The sequence below is a fragment of the Lynx canadensis genome, chromosome B4 (assembly GCF_007474595.2).
Source record: "Lynx canadensis isolate LIC74 chromosome B4, mLynCan4.pri.v2, whole genome shotgun sequence".
Taxonomy (NCBI): Eukaryota; Metazoa; Chordata; class Mammalia; order Carnivora; family Felidae; genus Lynx; species Lynx canadensis.
The window spans coordinates 93,115,599-93,138,212 of record NC_044309.1 but is presented as its reverse complement, the minus strand read 5'-3'; the positions used below and the strand labels follow the sequence as shown (position 1 = coordinate 93,138,212).

The following is a 22,614-nucleotide window of genomic DNA, read 5'->3' as shown; positions in this document are numbered from 1 at the left end:
AGGCGCCCCCCCCCTTTTTTTTTTTTTTAAGAGAGAGGGCACAAGTGAGCAAGGAGCAGAGAAAGAATCTCTAGAGAGACAGAGAGAGGGAGAGGGAGAGAGAGAGAGAGAAGCAGGGCTCACCTGAAGAGGGGCTCGTGTTCACCCAAAGCGGGGTTCGAGCTCACCTGATGTGGGACTCAAGTTCACGAAGCGTGAGATCATGACCTGAGCCAAAGTCAGTCATGACCTGAGCCGAAGTCAGATGCATAACAGACGGAGCCACCCAGGTTCCCCTCCTTTCTTCTTTTTTATATCCGTGCTCCTCCAGAGAATTTTCAACATGAGAACATTCAGAATTAACTGGCAAGTGGCAATATCACAGATCACCCTGATTCCAAATACCCTGTCAAATTTACAATGAGAATAATGATTAACTTTTCATCCCTGCGCCATATACATTGTTCGCTCCCAAAGTCACTTAAGTTCATATTGCAATCGTGAATCTTATACTTTTAAAATAATGCTCTTAATAAACTCAACTTGAATTCTTCTTCCCCCAAAGACGCTCGCCGCAACCCCAGTTTAAACAAGGCTTTCCTGCTTTCTCCCCTCTGTGTCCTCACTCTACATTCATTCTGTGTTGGACCAAGGCCGGGGCTGTTCGCTCTGAACCAGTGCTCTAAGTCATAAATGCCGGAGAAGACAAGCCTCCTTTTCATAGGCTGAGGGCACCAAATTGCATTCCTTCAATCTTAGGTCTGAGGGAAAAAGTTCTCCAACTGGAAAAGAAGCAAAGCTCTCAGAATAGCATATAGAACATTTTAAACTTTTAACAAAAAGTGTGACTTTAGAAATTACGTGCTGAGATTTTAGAACAAAATTTAGAACTAATTTAAATAAAAAGAGTAACTGGGGCACCTGGGTGGATCAGTTGGTTGAACGTTCGACTTCAGCTCAGGTCACGATCTCGCGGTTTGTGGGTTCGACCCCCATGTTGGGCTTTGAGCTGACAGTGCAGAACCTGCTTGGGGTTCTCTCTCTCCCTCTCTCTCTCTGCCCCTCTCTCACTCATGCTTTCTCTCAAAAACATACAAACTAATTCAGGACAACCCAGATGTCCTGCATTAGGAATAATATTAGAAATGATAGAAAGTTGGGGAGCCTGGTTGGCTCAGCCATAAGAGTATGCAACTCTTGATCTCGGGGTCATGAGTTTGAGCCCCATGAGTTGGGTGTAGAGATTACTAAATAAATAAATAAATAAATACACTTGGAAGAAAAAAAAAGAAATGATAGAAACTGGGGCCAAAGAAGGGGCCCCAAAATATCCCTCCTGCTCACTCCCTTTATGCTTAGTGGCAACCCATATTTATTTATTAATTGGGGGAAATACTGGGAATTAATTGGGGGAACTACTGGGTAGTTACTGAATAGGTAGAAGGCTGTGGCTGGGGCAAGGGGGGTATTGGGTAATTAGGGATGGTCAAAGTCAAGGAGCAAAAAGAAGACGGTGGAGGGCCAAGTAGACCCCCTCCCACTTGAGCAGAAAGTTTGCTCCTGTTAGAACTGGTTCACTCACCCCAAGGTACCAATAGCCCCATGTGTGGACTCCATCTATGTGTCCTCATGTCCACCAAAGCACTTCTTGTCTCCCATCCCCCTGGCCCCCCAGGGTTTGGTGTTCTATGGAATGCAAAGATGCCTGGGGTCAGGCTCGCAACTACTCCTTTTCTGTTTTTAACCAGCTACATTTACTTGTTTCTTCCTGAGTTTTAAAGTCCAACAGATAGAGCAAGTCCTCCATCCGTGCCCCTTGTCACCCTGAGCAGCAGGTTGCAATTAAAAGCGGCTTAAGCTAATCAGTGTTTACTTTTCATCTAGAACAAGAAGCCCGGAAACAGGCACCTGATGGCATTGTTTTAGCAGCTCAGTACTTTCAGATCATGTTCTCCTCACCTGTCCTTTGCCAGTTAGTACAATTCCAGACATCCACAGCTATGTTTGAGGCAGGAAAAGGCAGCGCCAGCCGTAACCACTCCTTTTAGTAGGAAAGCAAAAAATTCCCCATAAATCCTCGACAGACCTCCAATTATGTTTCAGTGGCGATACCTTACCTGACCATCCCTAACTATAGGGCAACATAGTGAAAAGAGAATTTAGCATTTCTAGCCTCTGGAGTAGAAGCAAACAAAGAATAGGAATGGGTGTTCCGTTAAGAAACCAACAGTGTCTTCCGTGGCATTTTGTGCCTTTTTTTCACTCCTGTATAACTTTTTGTTCAATTGTATAAAACATTCTGATTCTAACAAAAATGGTCAGTGAGCCACTCCATGATTCTCTAAGAACTCTAGTCCAAAGAGATTAGTCTTTCTTCTGAACCCCAGGCAGAGAAAAACCTGGAGAGTCTGAATGTTCCCGTAGTAAATCCCAGTTTTAGAGACCCCAGATCCCAACAGACTAATTGATTCCGAGCATTCCATCTCCTGGCACCAAACTGCCAGCTCTAATCTTATTTATTTTTATATTTTTTTAAAATGTTTATTTATTTTGAAAGAGAGAGAGAGCAGGAGAGGGGCTGAGGGAGAGACAGAATCCCAAGCAGGCTTTGTGCTGTCAGTACAGAGCCCGACACAGGGCTTGATCTCCCGAACCACGAGACCATGACCTGAGCTGAAATCAAGAGTCAGACGTTCAGCTGACTGAGCCACCCTGGCACCCCATCCAGCACTAATTTTAAATGAGAGAAGAATTGAGAAAACAGGAAGCTGACTTTGGGGAGTATAAGAACAAATAGGAAAAGGAAAATGAAAACATTTGGTTGATACAGATCATTTGATTGTAAAAGAAAAAATATTTTTTATGGATATTAAAAAATTCAAAATTTAGAAATGCATATGAACCTAAAGTTGCTTTAAACAAATAAAGTCCTTAAAAAAAAAAGAGCACATAATCCTGGCTGGTTAAATAAATAAGCAGGCTTGTTCTTGTGGGGTACATAGTATTTATGGGATTTTTAAATAGAAAAATGTGAATTACTGTGGCTTGGGTGATGGGCTCTTTTCCAAATTAAAAACAGCGTAGCAAAAAATATCCCCCAAATAGCCATAAAAAATTCGGTGAATGGGCAATAATTTACCTTCCAATCACTTCATATGGAGTGTGAAGCAATTTTGATAAATCAAATGAAATCATGCCTTCTAACATAACATGAAAATAAATTACCTTTAATGTTTTGAAGATAATTTCTAAAAACAATCCATCAGAAAAAAAAAATGCACATGAACAAGAAGAATTCTTATAGGGGTCAAACAAAATCTTTCTCATTTAATCACATCTGCTCTCAACATAAACAAATGAGAAATTTTAATTTTGATCTGAAAAAGCAGAACCAGGGAATTTTGGAGTTGAAGAGTCCCTTGGAAATTATCTGGATCCAGGCCCTCATTTTGTAGATGAAGAAACTGAGAGCCAAGAGTCAAGCAGTTTGCCCAAAGCCAAAGACTATTTAATTGCAGAGCCTGGACTGAAAGTCATGGTTAGCCTTGATTTCCAGGCTAACCCGTTCCATCGTGCCATGCTAGTTCCCAGACTGAGACTGGTCTTTCTCTCAGCAGGTTTATCTTTTTTTAACCTTAGCAATAATAGAAACCAAAAAATGCATAACGGATCATTCCTTAATGGGCTTGCAAACAATTTTATTAATAGCAACCCATATTTCAAGAATACCTTCAGGAGCCAAAAATGAAACTCCTTTTCAGGGCAAAAGATCATCCCTTTTACAGAAAGAAGTATGCGTACTACTTACAAGGTGGTTTCCAACTTTATTTATAATAATAATTTACCATTAAAGTCTTCAACTTACACACAAAAAGCTCCCAGCTCATGTCAACCTACATTCAACATCACTTGCAATATTGCATGTTGCAAAAGAAACAGAATTGTCTTTACTCTAGGATTCCATATCCTTTCCTCTCACCCACAAATGACTCTGCCTGCTCCAATCTGCTTTTTGCCACCATCACTGCACTGAAACAGCCTTACTAAGGTCAACAGTGAATTGTCAGGAAATGCAATGGCTACTTTTCTGTACACATCTACCTTAACCTTCTCAGTAGTGTTGTCACATTTGCCCACCCTCTCTCCCATTGCATTATTGTTTTTCTCCTACCTCTTTTTTTCCTTCTCAGAATTCTATTCCTCCACCAGTCTATGCTGGAGTTCCTCAAGGCGCAGTAGTAAACGGTCTTCTTGCTTTATATGAGACTCCTGGGCAAGCCCATCCTGATCTATGTTTTCTTCCATATCAGGCACACTCTGTGAACTCCCCATGTGTTATCTCCACTCCAACTAAAAAACTTCCTGCCTTCTAGACCTTCCATTTTTAACTGGATGTCTCAAAGACACCTCAAAATCTGGATGGCTATGTATGAACTCATAATCTTCCTCCTTCCCATGTCACACCCCGTCTTGTGTTTATTTCACGAATGGCACCATTCTCTCTCCAGCTACACCAGACACATGTGATTCCCGACGTCACCTCCTCCGTGCCCTCCATTTCCAATCCATCTCAAGCCCGGTTGATGCCATCTATTAAATTCTCTTGGACTGTCCCACTCTAACATCTCACCGCCACTCCTCCCTCTCAAGCTATCATATCTCTGTACGTTGTCTCCCAGCATCCCTCTGGTTCTCCTCCATTAGTTTCAAGACAAAGGGGTTGCCTGAGAAAACACTCAGAACACTCCCCTTTGCTCGTACTAGATTCCTAACATAGCCTGCAAGGTGTCCCATGATCTGAGGCCGGCCTTCCTTTCCAGTCTCATGTTCCACCTTACCTTCCCTCCTTGAAATGTAGCCTTTATCCTCCATCCTGTTTGCAGTTCTTTAGACTCATTATAATTCCTCCAACCAATGGGTCTTTGAATGTGCCTTCCCTTTTTACGAGAATGCGATCCCCTCTCTTCACTTACCTAACTTCCATAAATTCACCACATCCCATCTCAGTCTTTTCTTCACGGACAGCCAACCTGGGCCAGATTCTTGCTATATGCTCTAGAAAACTAGGTTTTTAGCATTTACCTGTATTTGTAATCATAAATTCACTCTGTTTTTATTTAATGTCTATCTTTTCTGCTCGACAGAAGTTTAAGATCATAGGGAATACAAGACTGTTTTGGCATAAAAGGACTACCTTTGCACAGTGCCTCCTAGAGTATCTGGCACATATGTTCAATAAACTTCTGCCGAGTGAATAAAATGATCATCATATTCCTGAGGTTGGCAAGTAAAACCCAGTTCAAGTTTAGAAACGGAAATGCAAAACAGAATACATCTAATAAATCTGGTCTCCATTCTTTTACTCAGACTTTCACCTTTGGCCATTCTGTACACGAATTCACCCAACAACTGTTTACTGATGGAGTCAATGTGCAGTGCCTGATTAATGCTGCTGCTTTTAAATAAATTAAAAAGACAGCTAAGACTTAAAAACGGCAAGGTTTAAAAAGCATTTTAAAAATGCAACAGGAGAGGGGCGCCTGGGTGGCGCAGTCGGTTGGGCGTCCGACTTCAGCCAGGTCACGATCTCGCGGTCCGGGAGTTCGAGCCCCGCGTCAGGCTCTGGGCTGATGGCTCGGAGCCTGGAGCCTGTTTCCGATTCTGTGCCTCCCTCTCTCTCTGCCCCTCCCCCGTTCATGCTCTGTCTCTCTCTGTCCCAAAAATAAATAAACGTTGAAAAAAAAAAAAAAATTAAAAAAAAAAAATGCAACAGGAGAAAGCTTGCCTCATTTCAGAGACAGATTTCTCCTTTATGTCATTTAAGATTTTATTTTTAAGTAATGTTTATACCCAACATGGGGCTCGAACGCAAAACCCCAAGATCAAGAGTCGCATGCACCACCACCTGAGCCAGACAGACGCCCCTGTGTGATTTAAAAATTTTACTTTATTAGATTCTGCATTTTTGTCCACCATTACCAATGCATATACACATGGATGCCATCCTTTTCCCACTGGTTCTAGTAAGTTCTGACACACAACAGGAAAGTAAAAATAACAGGTTCTCTTTATTTGTAACAGATAAAACTGAAGCTCAGCCACTTAACACAAGATTAAAAACAAGTGTAGTTACATCTGTAACGAAAGGACAGTGGGCGTTCATCCACAGCACTGTGTTTCTTTTTTTTTTTTTTTTAATTTTTTTTTTTCAACGTTTATTTATTTTTGGGACAGAGAGAGACAGAGCATGAACGGGGGAGGGGCAGAGAGAGAGGGAGACACAGAATCGGAAACAGGCTCCAGGCTCCGAGCCATCAGCCCAGAGCCTGACGCGGGGCTCGAACTCACGGACCGCGAGATCGTGACCTGGCTGAAGTCGGACGCTTAACCGACTGCGCCACCCAGGCGCCCCACACAGCACTGTGTTTCTGGTTTGTTTCTGTGGTCGGGCCTCCTCATTTCCCCAGGAGTTTCCTTTTCAATGGGAAGATCATTTTCAGGGCCAAAAATGTTTATCAGACTCTGGCTCCAGTAGTACATATTTTATTCACTTCTATATACACGTACCCCTACTCGATCTTGAGCCCACCTTCTCATTGCATTCCTGACATCAGTCGTTTGTTATAGCCCTCCCCCGACATTTACTATGCCCCAAGTGTTTACAATGAAAAAGAATTTGCACATAGCACAAATCAACTCAGCTGTCAGTGTACAGAAGTCACATAATCCTCACGGCGCTGAAATATTTTTCTCCAGCTTTGGGGAAATAATTGTATGTTGGTTTGAACACACACAGACAACATTTCTTAGACAAACATAATGCCTAAGGCTCATCTGGTAAGACAAATTGCTTTGTAATTCTTAGCACGATAAAATATATCTTTAGAAACTGAGAACCAAAGAATATTTACTATTCATTCATTCATTTATTTATATTTTTGGACAGAGAGAGAGTGCAAGCTGGGGAGAGGGGCAGAGGAAGAGAGAGACTCTCAAGCAGATTCCACACTCAGCACAGAGCCCAACACATGGCTCAATCCCATGACCCTGGGATCATGACCTGAGCCGAACTCACGAGTCAACGCTCAACTGACTGAGCCCCAGAACCAAAGAATATTTAAAACAAAAACAGAAAATCATACGTACCAGTCACACAACTAATGGACCGATACACTAAAATTCTGTCAAAATAGATTTTCAGTGAGGCTTTTCATTTCAAACAGGCCAGGGGAAAAAAAAAATCTTAGAAGGTACATTTTATTCACGTGGCTCTTTGTCCTCTTAAGAGTTGTTTTTTCATTTAACGTTTATAAGTAATATTTTTTAAAAGGACCATTTATTACATGAGGGGTTATCTGTCTCAGTCAATTTCTTGTGAGACGTTATTAATGACAGCTTTTAACCCTCCAATGTCAAGAAGCTGGAAGGCAGAAAGACACTCTGCAAGTAAATATGTAGCACTGTATTTCCTTAAGTGGAAACCCTGTACTTCCCCTGCAACCTAATTTTTTAGAAAATTATCCCTTTAAAAACTAGCAGAACCCCCTAAATATTGATTATTCTTCTGCTTCTCTTTAAAACCTTTCCTCATATTTTCACCAAGTTTCTGCCAAATGTTTGGACACTATTTGCCCGGACTTGTTGCCTGAAAATTTTCCTCAGCCACCTTAGAAAGATCGAACGTAGTTCACTGCAAATCGTTCAATGCCAACGGAAGCTCTACAGATGCCTCCAATGTGGTAGGTAGGGGGTGATAGCAGGGAGGTGGTATTAGGAAATTACCAACGTGAAATGCTCAAAGAGGCCAGGAGAATGGCAGAAGACACCTGCTCAATTCCATCCATCATCTTCTCTTTGGACTGTTTCAACACGGAGCTATTTTGTTTTCTAACTTCCCATAGTGTCTCTAGAGCTCACAGAGAGCTCAGAAATAAGAGAATACCTGTGGCAACTGTGGTTTTCTGGATAACATATAACTTCTTATATCTATTTTCTACCAGAAATATAGCGCTTTTAGAAATGGATTTTGTCTGATGGTCTTCTTTCCTACACTTTGTTTTCTATAAATGATATTTCATTTCTGTAAGTTAAATAATCAGGAGGTTATACTAAACCAACTAAAACAGAAATGCTGGATTTAACTTCTGACTTGCACATTTTGGCTGAAATTCTAAAAGAGCTCACACTGCAGGCCACCTACGAGCAAGGAGAGGAGTCCTCTGTGTCCTTCCTCAGAAGGGCTGGAACACTTAAAAACCATGACACCTCTGTAGTACAGTGATACGGATTCCTTTGTCACTAGTATAGAATTTTAATTTCCTGTATTTCATTTGGTATAACCAAACCATCCTACAGACTTCATATAACCAATCCTTGAAAAGAAGCACGAGCCATTGTTTTAGAGGTACTTTAAAAGAGAAAGTTATATTTATGAACGAAATTTCCTTTGTGTTACTTCTTGCAAACCATCATTCAACAAATTTGGCAATGTAATTTTTTCTTCTTCTTTGAAGGTAACTTGCACACTTAACGTCTTTTATCTTCTTGGGGTGGCTTTCTTTTCTCCACCAAAACCCAATTAAGGACGCTGTACCAATTTACTCTTACTTCCTTCCTGTTCACTGAGTTTAAAATGGGTATAAGCGAGAATGCCAAATAACGTGCATAACATGCCAAGACCCTGATTAATTGACAATGGATCCTTAAATAAAACATATCCTCCAAATAAAGTGATGCAGAACTTGAAGTGTCCGAACATGTTATAGCTGAAGTTTGTGGATAAGGATAAAAAACCCAACAAGCTAGACTGTTCTATTCACATACGCACACACACACAGAAGGAAAAGCAAGCTAGATGTCATATTCACACATACGCACACACGTACATACGAAGCAAAGCCTTCCTGTGGCTGGAAGAGCCTCATGGAGCATGGATTGAATTGGCCCCCCCACCTGAGAAACGAGAACTTCAATCTGGATCAATCCTAGTTCCTTCAGTAGACTTCAGCAACAGTGACAGGAGAGCACCTCAACTCTTTCTCTCTGAAAAGAAAAGAAAAGAAAAGAAAAGAAAAGAAAAGAAAAGAAAAGAAAAGAAAAGAAAAGAAAAGAAAAGAAAAGAAAAGAAAAGAAAAGAAAAGAAAAGAAAAGAAAAGAAAAGAAAAGAAAAGAAAAGGAAAAGAAAAGGAAAAGAAAGGGGCTATACGATAAGGTTGGAAAAGGAATTCAGAACAAGGTACAGAGAAGATATTTTGCTGAGCCACTTATATTTCCTAGTGCTATTTCTAATAAACTTCCCTTGGCACATGAGGGGAGGTGTGTGCGGCCCCAGAGACCAGACTCAAGGTGAACACATCCAGTATGCTTAAGTTTAGGAGGGAAACAGGGACAGTATCGGGAGTAAGACCCAGCACCAACGACATGCTAGGCGCTATGCTAGATGTGTGGGTCACCCCACTGTATTAAGCATGACATTTACCTTCACCACAGTATCACTCTTCCCGTCCTGTAACTGTCAGGGCCCAAGGACTTCAAGTAACTTAGATCACAGAGTTAGTAAGTGGCAGAGCTGGAGTCCAAACATGGACGGGTCTATTTAACTCCAAGCCCATGTTCTAGTCTGGTGCATGGCCAGCAGTAAAGTGCTGCTGGGTTAGGGGTTTCCAAATCACTGTTCTTAAAAAACAGACTACACACACACACCTCACTCCTTTAAAAGTTATTCTTACCGTATTTTACGACTATTTGTTCAGAGGTTTGATGTGTACCCCGCGACTCTTCGGATAATGCTAACAGAAGCAGCCAGTGCTCTGTGCCTCAGTTTCCGCGTCTATAGGATGGAAATGGATAAAAGCTCCCTCACAGTGCTACCGAGGGGATGAACTAGAGAGTGTGTGCAAACTTTCCAGCACGTGGCAAGCCCCACACGTGTCAGCAGCTGTCAACAGCAGTGCTGATGCAGAGTCAACATCTGCCAGGTGCTTGGCGCGTATCCTCTCAAACACTCCCAGCAGCCCGACGCTGTAGATGCCCCCCCGCCCCCTTTCCTAAGAGAGGGCGGTGACAGCCGACAGCACTCACAGGCGGCTCAGGTGCACAGGGAGCGATGGGCCGGGGCGTGCAGCCCTCTAGCTGTCTGAACTCGAAACCCAGGCTCCGGCCCCCCTTGGGGGGCCAGCCAAGCAGCCCGGAAGCTCCTTCTGGGCAGGAGGGCACAGGCCGCGCGCCAGGGTACCTGCAGCTGCCTGAGCCACTAGAAGTGATATCCTGGAGGGCAGAGGGTCTTCCCCAGGACATTAGTTGTAACCACCACAACACATGCTTCGTTGCCCACTATGAACGATCTCAAAGTGCAGTGGCTCTAACACGCTCAGTGTTGCCTTACGCCACAGCCTCTCTTTTTAAGGAGTTCACGATCTGTGGAAGATGTTTATACTGGAGGGGAGGCGAATTTAAAGAAATTCTTCAGTGAGGTAAAAAAAAAATAATAATAATAATACATTCAATTAAATCAAAAAGGAACAGTCTATACCTGGTATTTCCAATTCCCCTCTCTAATTCTGCTCTCTGCTCCGGTCAGGCTTTCACCTTGACACTCAGCTCTCGTCAGAATGTCCGCACCCCCACCTTACCAAGCCCCCTCCTCAATTCCCGGCCTTCCCTGACTTGGCCTGTAGGCATAGCTGACCCCTTCTCCTTACGTGGGGTCTGAATCACTTCCCTCCTCTCCTTCGGTTGCTCCTCCTCGGCCTCTGCTTGCCAGCTCCTCTCATCTGTGGAGGAGTAAATGCTGACACGACCAGGGACTCCATCTTTGGGCGGCTCTTCTTCTGCTTGTTTGTTTGCTAATCTCAACCAGCCCCACTGCTTTAAACATCTACACGCGACACACAACTCTCTCTGGAATATCTGCATCTGAGAACCTCGATCCTGGACACTCAGACTTGTTCTACCCGCAGCTCCCTACCCCAAAGTTTCCTTTGGGCTGTCCAATTTCAGCTGATGGCAGCGCCATTCTACCAGGTACTCGGGCCAAAACCATGTGAGCCAACCTGCTTCCTCTCCAATATACTGTCCACAATTTGTTGGCAAAACCTACTGGTGCCACTGGAAAATATACCCAGAATCCAATCACTTCTCACTATATCCACGGCTACCATCCTGGTACCAAACCACCATTATTTCTCTGGGCTCCCTTCTTCTCCTGCCTTTTTTAGTGCAGCGGTTCTCAACCGGGGTGATTTTGCCACCAGAAAGGTCCGGACACATTTTCGGCCGTCATACTTGGGGCATCTAGCGGATAGAAGCCAGGACGCTGCTAGACATCTTACAATGTGTAGGACAGGCCTCTGCCACAAAGGACTGTCCAACCCCCAAGGTCAACAGCACTGAGTCTGAAAACCCGTGCTTCAGTCCGTTCTCAACACAGCATCCCAGACTGATCCTATTAGAACATAAGTAAAATCACGTCATTTTCCTGCTCCAAGCGCCCACAGCTTCCCATCTCACCCGGAGTCATGGTCTGTATGTAAAAGCTCTGCTCAGCCAGGCGCCTGGTTCCTCTCAGAGCCTTACTATTCTCCGCCCTGTACTCTTCCTGCTGCAATTCTACAAGGCTTCCTTGTTTCCCCAGGGCCTCTCACCACCGGGAACACTCTTCATCCCAATCTGCATGGGGCGACTTCACTTCCTTCGGGTTTTCATTTACAAGTCCCCTTTCTGCAGATGCCTTCCTGACTACCCCCTCCGAGGTTTCAACCCAGTCCCCAGCATTTTGGATCCTCTTTCCGGCTCTACTTTTTCTCCTCAGCACTTAGCACAATCTAATGCTCTAGATGGGTATGTTAAATATTTTCTTGTTTATAGTCTTCCTCGCCAGAATTGAAACCTGTGAGAACAAAGAGTTTTGTCTATTTGGTTCACCACAGTACCTCCAGTGCCGAACACAGAGTACATATGCCATCATGTAAATACTTATTAAGTCAATGCATGGTTTACAGTGAATTGTTCAATAAATATTTGTTGAATGAATGAATGTTCTTAACCAGGGCACATCATCAAATGCCTTGATTTGGCAGCATGGTGCACAAGTTCTGGGACTAGACTGCCATGGGTTCAAATCTGAATACTACACATATGACTGTCAGTGAGTTACTTAACCTCTCTGCACCTCCGTTTCCGCCTTTACAACATAAAATGATAGAATTTAACTCACAGAGCTGCTTTGAGAGTGTGATGCCTAATACACCTTAGGTGTTTCTTTCTAACAGTGCCTGGTACAAAGAAATATTTATTTAGTGTTGGTTCTTCAAAAATATTATTCTTAGGGCACCTGGGTGGCTCAGTCGGTTGAGCATCTGACTTCGGCTTAGGTCATGATGTCACGGTTCATGAGTTCAAACCCCGCATCAGGCTCTCTGGTATCAGTGCAGACCCCACTTTGGATCTTCTGTCTCCCTCTCTCTCTGTGCCTCCCCCGCTTGCGTGCTCTCAAAAACAAATAAAACATTAAAATGAAAATAAAAATATAATTCTTATCATAACTTGTTGGTATTTATTGATAGCTGGCAAATATGTTGCTTTTTTACTTTGCTGGCATCTCAGTGTTCACTCATTTAAATCAATCAGCACACTTGGACATAACGTTACTAAACTACCTCTCTCATGTGGGGAAATCCTTTTTTTTTTTTTTTCAGTAAATTGTTTTTTAAGACTTTTTTAAAAGTTTATTTCTTGAGAGAGACAGAGAACATGGTGGAGAGGCACAGAGAGAGGGAGGGATAGAATCCCAAACCGACTCTGCACTGTCAGTGCAGAGCCTAACATGGGGCTCAAACTGACAAACTGTGAGATCATGACCTGAGCAGAAATCAAGAGTCAGATGCTTCACTGACTGAGTGACCCAGGTGCCCCTGGGGAAATCTTTCTTTGCATCTGCTTAAGAGTGGAGGCAGAGAGGGGCGCCAGGGTGGCTCAGTTGGTTGAGCGGCCGACTTCAGCTCAGGTCATGATCTCGTGGTCTGTGGGTTCGAGCCCCACGTCGGGCTCTGTGCTGATAGCTCAAAGCCTGAAGCCTGCTTCTGATTCAGTGTCTCCCTCTGTCTCTGTCCCTCCCCTGCTTGCTCTGTCTCTCTCTCTCAAAAAAAACCCCAAAAAACAAAAAACCACACATTAAAAAAATTTTTTTTAAAAAGAGTGGAGGCAGAGATAAGTGAGAAGAGAAACAGAACTACAAGCAAAATGCTAGTCATTCAGATTCACTTCTTCAAGGCCTGATTCATTTCTTGATTGAAAGTAATATTGAGAAAAATAGGCACACCAATATCCAAGTAAGTACAAAAACAGGTTCCAAAGTCAGATGTCAATGGTCTGAAATTATCTTTTGTTTTTGGATTAGCTGTACCCCTACTTTATTACCAAAGAGACTGAAAAGTGTTTTTAAAACCTGGTGTCCAGTCCATTATTCACTCAACAAATATTTATTGAACTCCACCACGTGCAAGGATTGGTGCTCCATGTTAATTTTGATAAGGGAAAAGGTCACTTACTACTTAAGAAAATTCAAAAGCATTCATGATACAGAAAACTAACACATTTCCCAAGCTCACATTTCTTTAAGTTTCCATAGAGTCCAGAGTGGAAAGATACGGTAAAAGACTAAAGATAAGTCTATCTACTCAAAGTAGGCCACGCAATAGTTAGTGCAAGACTCCTAGAAGGAAACGAATGCGACAGAGTTTTAGAAAATAGAAGATGATGCATTTGTAAGTTACTAGGAAAAGGATACGTGACTGGTGAAGTGTTCCCAATGATCCAATAAATTGATAAGTTCACCATGAAAGCTATTACTCCAGACAGCAGCACCATAAGCTACAAACAAACCCAAAGAATTATTCATGTAAAGCAGTTGCGATCATTATAGTCACCAAGTAAAAATACACTTTGTTAGGCATTTCTAAAAACGTAAATGACAACCATTAGAACAAGATTTTTAAAAGAATCCATTTTGGAGACAACAAGAACGGAGGGTAAAATAGCAGAATGAATAGTATTCAGAAATGTAATTTTGTCTACAAAACGCAATGGAAAATTCTCCAGTAACATCCTGCCTCTGAATGTGAATTTCCAGGTTCCTTTTTCTTATCCATCTGAAGAAAAATTATTCTGTAATAATTTCTAGTTATAAAAGTAATACAGACTGCTTATAGAAGAATCAGAAAACAAAGATAAGCAAAAAGACATAAGGACTTCTTACAATCCTAACTACCCACCACTGTTAATACCTTTGCACATATCCTTTCCAGAGATTTTTCTAGTTAATTGCTCATATATATTCTTATTTAAATTAAATCGCTAAGAATTCATTGAGTATCTATGAAGCTAGGCCACACCTTCTGAGGAACAGAGTAGGGTCTTGTCTTCAAAGAGCTCAGAAACCACTTGAGGACATAATAAAACCATGATAATCATAGCTTACGCTTACATAGTACTCACTACATGCCAAGAATTGTCCTAAATGTTTTACATATATTAATTCATTTAATCCTCACAAATGCCCATGAGGTAGTAAATACCATCCCTTTTTACAGATGAACACAGAGAAGAAAAGTGATTGGCCTTCGATCACACAGACAGTAAGTGGTAGGGCTGAGATTTAAGCCCAGGGCAGCCTGATTCTAAAGTCTCTGTTGGTAACCGACTCTGCTAGGCTACCTCTATAACCACATGAAAGAGAGTGAGCTCCGGAAATAGAAAAGTCTTGACCGTTGCCAGGCAAACACACGACAGGTTTTAAGTGAATCTCTAGACAGATGTCATTTGGGGCTGGGATAGGGAACGACTATTTGGATCTTGAATGTACGTACAGATTAGAGGCAGAAGTAGGGTCCCAAGCAGAGAGAACAGTAGGGGCCAAAGCACAGAGGCATGAGAACACAAGGCTGTGCATGGGATGTGAATAAGCCAACCCGGCTGAGGACGGGGAACAAAGTGGCTGTGCCACTGTATGCACATAGGACATCTGTCCAAACCTTTCCCACAATTGTATTTAAAGAGTTATAAAGTCATTTTCTATTTCTAAAATAAGAGAATTTAGATAAAACATTTTCTGTGGAATGTAAGAAATCTACATTCCAAAGAAAACATGTCGTATTTGAAGATTCCTTCTGTCCCCTGGGGCTTTTATCAGTTTTTAGATCACTGCGGTCAGGACTAAAGGAGCTGTTTTACAACAGTGAGGTCTGTTACATTTTCAACTAAGAGAACCTTGTTCACTAAAGATTTTAAAAACTGTTTCTAGGAGGCCAATGCCTTATCCATTAGGCTACTAGGGCTTCTTAAAAAATCCTTCTAGAAATATACCACTGTTAATTTTATTGAGTTGACAGAATGTTACATAATTCTTGATGACTTGGCATATCACTAAAAACACAATTACATGCTTTACTTTGAGGCAATGATGCCTTCTAGGGACAGTAAGGAATGAAAGTGACTTTTTCATATTAAATGGACTGCAACTGCTATGGTCTTAGTTCCTCTGACTTTTGGGGAGGGAGGGACTTCCTGCTGCTTTTCTCTGTTTTGAATCTGTCAGAGGGTCTATTGCATAAAACCTCCTCCTTCTAGTTTAAGGTCTCTAAGCTGCACTAAATTTGAAGAGCAGGTAACCAAGATGGCTAGAACCAAATTAAAAGGAAATATTATCTGAGGGATGGTCAAGGGATTTCTACTGTGGAAGAAAGTTTATATGCCGGAGTCTACGCACTTGAAATAACTGGCATTCTGCTCACAGGGAGCAAAGCAGAGCACTTAAGAACAGGGGTTCTGGCGCTAGCATGCCTGGAATCAGGCTCTGGCTCCGCTTACTGGCTGTGGGATCTTGAGTCAGCTCCTTAACTCTGTCCCTCAGCTTCCTCATCCTATATCCTAAATATGAGATAATAATAGTATCCAACTAATAAAGTAGATTCAAAAAATAAAAAGTGAGGATTAAATAAGTTAATATTTGCAAAGTGTTGGAATAGTTCTTGGAACAGAGTAAGGGCTATCCAAGTTTGATAAATTACCAGCACCAACAAACAAGACTTTTCCACTGACAGTGTTCCAAAGGTTAAAGTTGTGGGAGACAGAAATTCCTTCCCTAAGCAGGGAGATTATACTTTCTAACTTAAAATGTCCCCAAAGTGCATACCCCTTTGATCTGGCAATTCTACTCTTGGGACCCTATTCCAAAGGGAAAAAGTACCAGTTCCTGAAGACATACGTGTAAGGATGTTTACTACAACACTGTTCATAGTGGTCAAGAACTAGATCTATTTTGTAGACACTGAAAAGAATGAGCTGGAGAGATTTGCATGAGATATTAAGTGAGAAAAGCAAGATGCAGAAAATCATTTATGTTATGATCCCACTTTTGTAAAAGAAACAAATGTGTAATTTATGTTTATACAGGTGTGTGTGTGTTGTGTTTACATGGGTACGTACAACACAAAGAAAAATACGGAAGAACACACACTAGAATGTTAACCTGACTCACCTCAAGGGGCAGGGACCAGGAATGAAGTGTGAAATGTGTACGGGGAGGAGGGCTGGCGAGAAGGAATCCATGATAACCATGTATATGAACACGCACACACAGTGCCTTGGTTTCTTCATCTAAAAAATAATCCTTAGCTTGCTTCCCTTAAAGGGTGATTATACAGATAAATGTGAGAACGGATCTGAGATCATGCTCTGAAAACTAAAAATCACACTTAATAGCAAAGGGAGGATTATCTTGGTTCTTAGGCACCGTAACAATTAGAACTTACCAAAGCAGAAACTGACCAGGGGCCAAATATTCCCCCTTCTCCAAACACGGGCTCAAAGAAGGGCACGGCCACCAGTAACATGGCGGAGGACATCGGAGCCTGGTAGTACAACAGCTGCATTGAGTTCACTTGCAATTCATGCTGTTTGGCTCCTACCCACTGAAAATTAGGAGACAAAACAAGTTAGATAGAAAAAAATAGCATCACTTAGTAAACAAATGATGCAACTCTAGTCACAAGGATGGGGACCTGGCGGGGCGGGTTGGGGGGGGGTGCTCGGGGAAGAGGAAACCCCTGATTATTCTACTTGATGCCAAAGATCAATAATATATACGAATGTCCTTTAAGCACCCTCGATGAAAGGAGCTTTACAAATTCAATATGTGACAATCTGTTTTCTTCTCAGCTTTGAAGAGAGAGAAAAAAGAGTCCTCTCTTTCCTGCTGGCCCTAGTAAATGGGGGGAATCAAAGAATGCACGCAGGGGCCCAGGAGTATCAGAGATCTTGGGAAAGAGATGGGAATGGAGATTTAGGTGATAAGCAGGAACCGGAAATACAGTGTTAGACTTCATTTCTTTCTAAAACTGCCCCCCCACCCCAGGCAAGAGAAGATGGGGGGTGGGCAGGGCAGACTAACTAGGGATTGACAGAAACCTCAGCTGTCCCAGGTGGCTGCCAGTGTGTGTAGCTAGAAAAGTATGTGAGGTCTTTTCATCCACTTTAGAAAACCCAATCAATGGCAGAAGGAATTTTCCTCTTGATGACTGATTTTTCTGTGGCTAATCTCGCACTGATGCACTGGAAGAAATTATATAGTCACAAACCCTTTTCAAAGACTACATCATTCAGGAGAACCAACACCTCGAAACCTCAGATCCCATCAGCCCTCAAAATGTTGCACAAATATGAATAAAAAGGAGACTTTCAAGAAAGCTTGACAAGACCGTCTGAATAAGATCTGGCAGAGAACAGCCAGGCTTTTGAATAACTACTCCTACATAATTCTTTTTCCTGTAGATCTGGGTATCCTGTTACACAAACTCGAAGTCTATAGAAATTCACCAAGACAAAAATAGAAGAGCAGGAAATTTGAAACATACCCCTGCCAGCCTCAACTAAGAGTCTTCTGTGAATATGAAGGACAAAGAATCGATTCTTCTGCTGCCCGCTCCCGGGGGTGCTGCAGAGAGCAAAAATGAGTGCAGAGCATGGATGCCCGCTCCTCGGTTCTTTTAGCAACCTCACGAGGCAGCTGCATGTCTCTGACATTGAACCGCCTGGAAGGGTGGCAACTCTCAGGGCCTCCACTTTCCCTCACTGCAGTGCACCCTGGCTTCTGCCCACCGTGAATGAAACTGCTCTCCCAAAGGGCACCGTCACCTCCAACAGCCACACCCAATGGCCACCCCTCTGCCTTCTTCCTGTGGGGGCTCTCGACAGACCTGACAGGTTTCTCGTGGAAGAACTTGCCTTCTGGTTTGCACTCACTTACCTCTTCCTCCATTTACTATTTTTAAGGTAGATGTCTGGCCTTTTTTCTCTTTTATCTCCCTGACTGACGTCACTGACACCCGAAGACCTCTCCAGCTCTGACCTCCTCCTCAGGGCGTGCTCAAACTTCCACAGCTTGCCGGACGCCTTAACTCACACAATCTGCAGGGACTGTTTTCAAAGCAGCTCAGTACTCACTTCCCCAAATTAGCTCCTCCTGTGTTGCTCCCATAATTAAAGATATAATCTCCCCCAAGGATGAGACTCCTTACTTTCGTCATTCCACATTCGGTCAGGTCCTGCTGATTCCTTCTCCAAAAGGCTTCTGGGGTCTCTATCAACTACCACTGTCTGTTCAGCGCCTTCCTGTCTTCCTCCTGAGCCACGAAGAGCTTCCTAATTGCTCTGCCTTCACCCTTTGTCCCCCTCCTACTCACCCTTCACTGCCACCAGAGTTAATTTTCTCAAGCACAGGGGACGATCAAGTCACTCCCCTATCTAAGCCCCTTTCCTGGCCCCTGCAGGATAAAGCGCATGACATTCAAGACTGTGCCATCTGGTCTCATCCGCCCCTAGACCTTGTCCTTCCACAATGCAACAAGAGTCTCACCAAATAAATCAATTCTCCAAAAATGCTCTGTACTTTCACACATCACCGCAAAGAAAGACCTCTGCTGTATTTCTCTGCTCAGATTCCTGTGGGCCCTTCCATTTCAATCGTTAACTTGTCCATAAAGTCTTACTTCACCACCCCCTTGAAGAACAGCCACTTCCTCTCTGGTGTTCCTCAGAACCTTCCTCACATCCTGAGCTATCCTACTTGCGATCAGCTGTCTACATGTGTTTCCACCATGCTGCATTACAGCTGTTTTTCATCTTTGTTATCTTCGAGCAACAAGCAAAAGAAATGTCTGCTGAATAAGTGAGCCTTTCCGCAACTAAAGCTAATACCCAATCACTCATCTTTTAACTCCTATGCCCCTTTTAACTCCAATGCCCTAGCAGTAAAGGCAGAAATAGCTTAGAGATTACACCTGGATACAATGGGAAACGACAACTTTCTTTAAAATGAATTTCTGGGGGAATATACCTATTCCTTAACAGTACATGTACTGTTTACTAATAATAGAAAACGCTGCCTATTAGTCTGTGAACAATCATTCCTTGGTCAATCCCATTTCAAATATGCGCCTGAGGGATACAGAATCCTTTGGTTCTAATCTGTAGCAATTTTGAGACTTGTGGGAACAAAAATGGTCATATTGGCAGGGACACTTAATACTCTGAACTGAAATTACATATAAGGAATGTAAGAAATTCTGATGTTCGATAAATAAAATTCCTTGCTATATTTAATAAACATTCAATCCTTCCTGGGCCAAACAAAATCAGTTTAACAAAAAGGATGAATAGGAATGTTCACTGTTTCTAGTAACAAAATTTAAACTCACTGAAGTATACCTAAATACAACCTTCTTAGAGCACAAAGCCGAACTTCCTCTGATTACTCTCTGTAGTGAAAGACACAGTATCCTGGTGACCAGTGACAGCACTGAGTGGGTGCTCTTTCCTTTCGTGCCACTGGTCTCTTGTTAACACCCCTTCTTGCCACTTACAAATGTCCTCAACCTCAGAATTTTCACATAACAGTATTTCTGAAATGATCAGTACTAGAAAGCTTCATATGCTAAGGCTGTGTTAGTAAACTTCCAACATTCATAACAAGAAATGCCTTAGTTTATAACCAGCAGACATATGTGAAAAAGGTAAAACCGGTTACACATTTTGGCTCTGACTCCCCATGCAGGCTCACCCAGAATCTCCAGGCCAAGGTTTCCAGTATAGAGAAAATACTGTTTCACTGAGCCCTACACCAAGTTATTTTTCCCCACTGTACAAGAAACAAAAAACATACTTGTTGAGACTTTATGGTAATGAAGTAAGTGAATCCATGCACAAATTTTTAATGAACGCCTGCTAAAGGCAACGCGCTGTGCTGCTATAGTACAAGTAGTGAAATACCCATTGCTATAAAATACTGAGAGAGACAAATTATTGGAAGCTGATATACAAGTTGTAACAGCAGCGTATGTTCTGAGACAAAGATTCATAAATCTGAAATTTTCCTCTCCTGCTCAAATTTCGGAAATGCACTCATTCCTTCACAGTAATCTTAATAATTAAAGAGTCAATCATAAATTTAACCAATGATCTCGGTCTCAAGAACAAAGTCTTCCTACTCATTTTGTAAAGATTTCCCAGATGATAGTATAGCATCACCCCAAACTCAGACTGTCAAGCATGGGTATTATACACTTACACCAGGTAGGTAGGTATTTGGTGAGCATCACACCCAAGTTTCTCTGTCTCCTTTCTTCTCTTCACCTTGAGCCAATTTATGCAATTAGGCTTTCTTCCCAACAGTCTATTGTCTCTATACTGTATTTTCTAAACCTTGGGATACAGCTTCAAAATTTATGAAATCTGCTAAAAAGGCACATAAAGAAAAAAAAAATTACCAACCACTTGATAAAGGGATGTAACTAAAACACCAAGAGCAGCAAACACCATTCCAAGGAAATTAAACTTCACATCGTAATAAGAATTTAGGATTACACCTAAAGTTATAGGAATCTGTAAAGAAAAAGAGGTAAATGTTCAGATTAAATTCATGAGACACAAATTTAGTATTCCTTTCATGTTGTCTTACAAAGTTAATCATAAAAGCATCACTGGGAAACAACCTCTATAATTTTTTTTTCCATCTGAAAAAAACAGTTAAACTGATTTCCTCAAAGTGAAATATGTGAATTCTATATCTATGTTCCTATTTAATTCTATTTAAAATTCCGGGTAAAATGAATCAATACATTGCAAATTGCAACAAAGGCATACAACGTGCATGCACATAGGAGTAAACAGACCCCCCCAAACTAGCGTCTAAACAAAATATAAGCATGAACGTATAGCAAAAGCATTAAGAATTTAAACACTGTAAGTCATTAAGTGCTAAAAGTATCTTCTCTTATTTAAAGACACAGAAACCTCTGCAGTATCTCGCTGCAGACATATTCGGAGACATGTTTTATGCTGAACCCTTAACGTTAATTCATACATGGTTTGAATCCCCTGGGTCGAAGGAGGGCCGTTTTTCAGTTTGCGATTTTGCAGATATTCCAATACACTGAATTGCATAATGTAATGCAGCGTTCTTTTCTTACCAATCACAGCATTTAAGGATTTCCATCAAACAGCAGTTACTAAAGCTCACACAAGCACACTCTTCTGGGCTAAGAGCCCAACAGAGTGCCAAGATGACTTTTTTCACCTCTCCCAAATAAGCCTGAAGTTCACAAACTCACAGATGACTCATCTGTGCATTTCAAGATGACTGGAAAGAGCTTGGCGCAAGGTTAAACATTCAAATTTCCCGGGGAGAAAGACGATCCAGGAGGTAGGTTGCCAGAGGTGCGCCTTGCGAAGCTAAAGCTACTCACCAGCGTGAGCTGTATTTTGGTAGAGAAGGTTTTCTTGTAGCACAGGGTCTGGATGACTATGATGACCGGCGTGGTCATGGCCTTGGCCAGCTGATAGGTGCCTATGGTGTTGTTCTGCAGAGAGAGATTGGTGAAGACCACGAACCCACAGAAGCTGAGGGCCAGGAGGAGGAGTTTGGAAGGCGGCAGACTCTTGGGGGCAAAGATGTCCAGTTTCTGGCAGATGTACAAGCCCAGCCAGGTGACCACGAAGTGCACCAGGGTCAGGCTCATGTTAGGGAAGCCGTGGTGCACATAGATCCATTTGTTTAGGAACACGATGCAGATGGACACCAGCAGGTTAAGCAGGAGCCCAGCGGCGATGCGCCCGTTGCCTCGCATTCGGTCCGCAAGCGATGCCATAACCCCGGCCGAGCCGGGGCCCTTAAGCTCCCGAGAGGGATGCCAGTCTGTCTCCGGCTGCTCTTCCCCTCCTCCGCTGCCTCCACGTCCTCGCCGGCTTCACGGTCCGACCCGGGAGAGGCATGCACTCTCCGCGTCCCTGGCGAGCAGCAGCCTCAGCCACACACACACATGCTCCGCCGCCGCCCATTCAGCTGGTGACGACGCGGCAGCACGTCCCGCGCGCCCCGCCCACCTCCGCTCGCGACCACGTGGTTCGGGGCTCCCGTGCTTCCGTCCCCGAGGTGTGGGCGGAGCAGTCTCTACCCTGCGCAGGCGTGTTGGGCTCTGCGTGAGGGAACATTGCTTTCTCGGTCCCTTACTTACTTGGTCGCTTAACTCGGACTCTGGTTGGGTGAATATGGGACCTCTCTCTTGGTGTTGGACATTTCCTGCG

The 22,614-nt window shown here is 42.8% G+C and overlaps 1 protein-coding gene across 1 annotated transcript; it reads right to left on the bottom strand.

The window, feature by feature from the left end:
• Window positions 1–6,506: 6,506 nt before the first annotated feature.
• Window positions 6,507–22,388, bottom strand: SLC35E3 (solute carrier family 35 member E3). Its single transcript, XM_030323171.2, has 5 exons — window positions 21,777–22,388; window positions 20,803–20,913; window positions 16,788–16,946; window positions 13,766–13,848; window positions 6,507–8,744 (listed from the first exon to the last, which is right to left on the bottom strand). The coding sequence occupies exons 1-5, from the start codon at window positions 22,176–22,178 to the stop codon at window positions 8,558–8,560; spliced, it is 942 nt and encodes a 313-aa protein (XP_030179031.1). The 5' UTR covers window positions 22,179–22,388; the 3' UTR covers window positions 6,507–8,557.
• Window positions 22,389–22,614: the final 226 nt, after the last annotated feature.

What these genes read in the sequence shown, in the direction of transcription:
- SLC35E3 (XM_030323171.2), bottom strand. Translation starts at nt 22,178, where the DNA reads ATGGCATCGCTTGCGGACCGAATGCGAGGCAACGGGCGCATCGCCGCT. An exon ending in CCAAAATACAGCTCACGCTG is followed by an intron (nt 20,914 to 21,776) that starts GTGAGTAGCTTT and finishes TTTTCTTTACAG; the next exon opens with ATTCCTATAACTTTAGGTGT. An exon ending in CCTGGTCAGTTTCTGCTTTG is followed by an intron (nt 13,849 to 16,787) that starts GTAAGTTCTAAT and finishes GTTTGTTTGTAG; the next exon opens with CTTATGGTGCTGCTGTCTGG.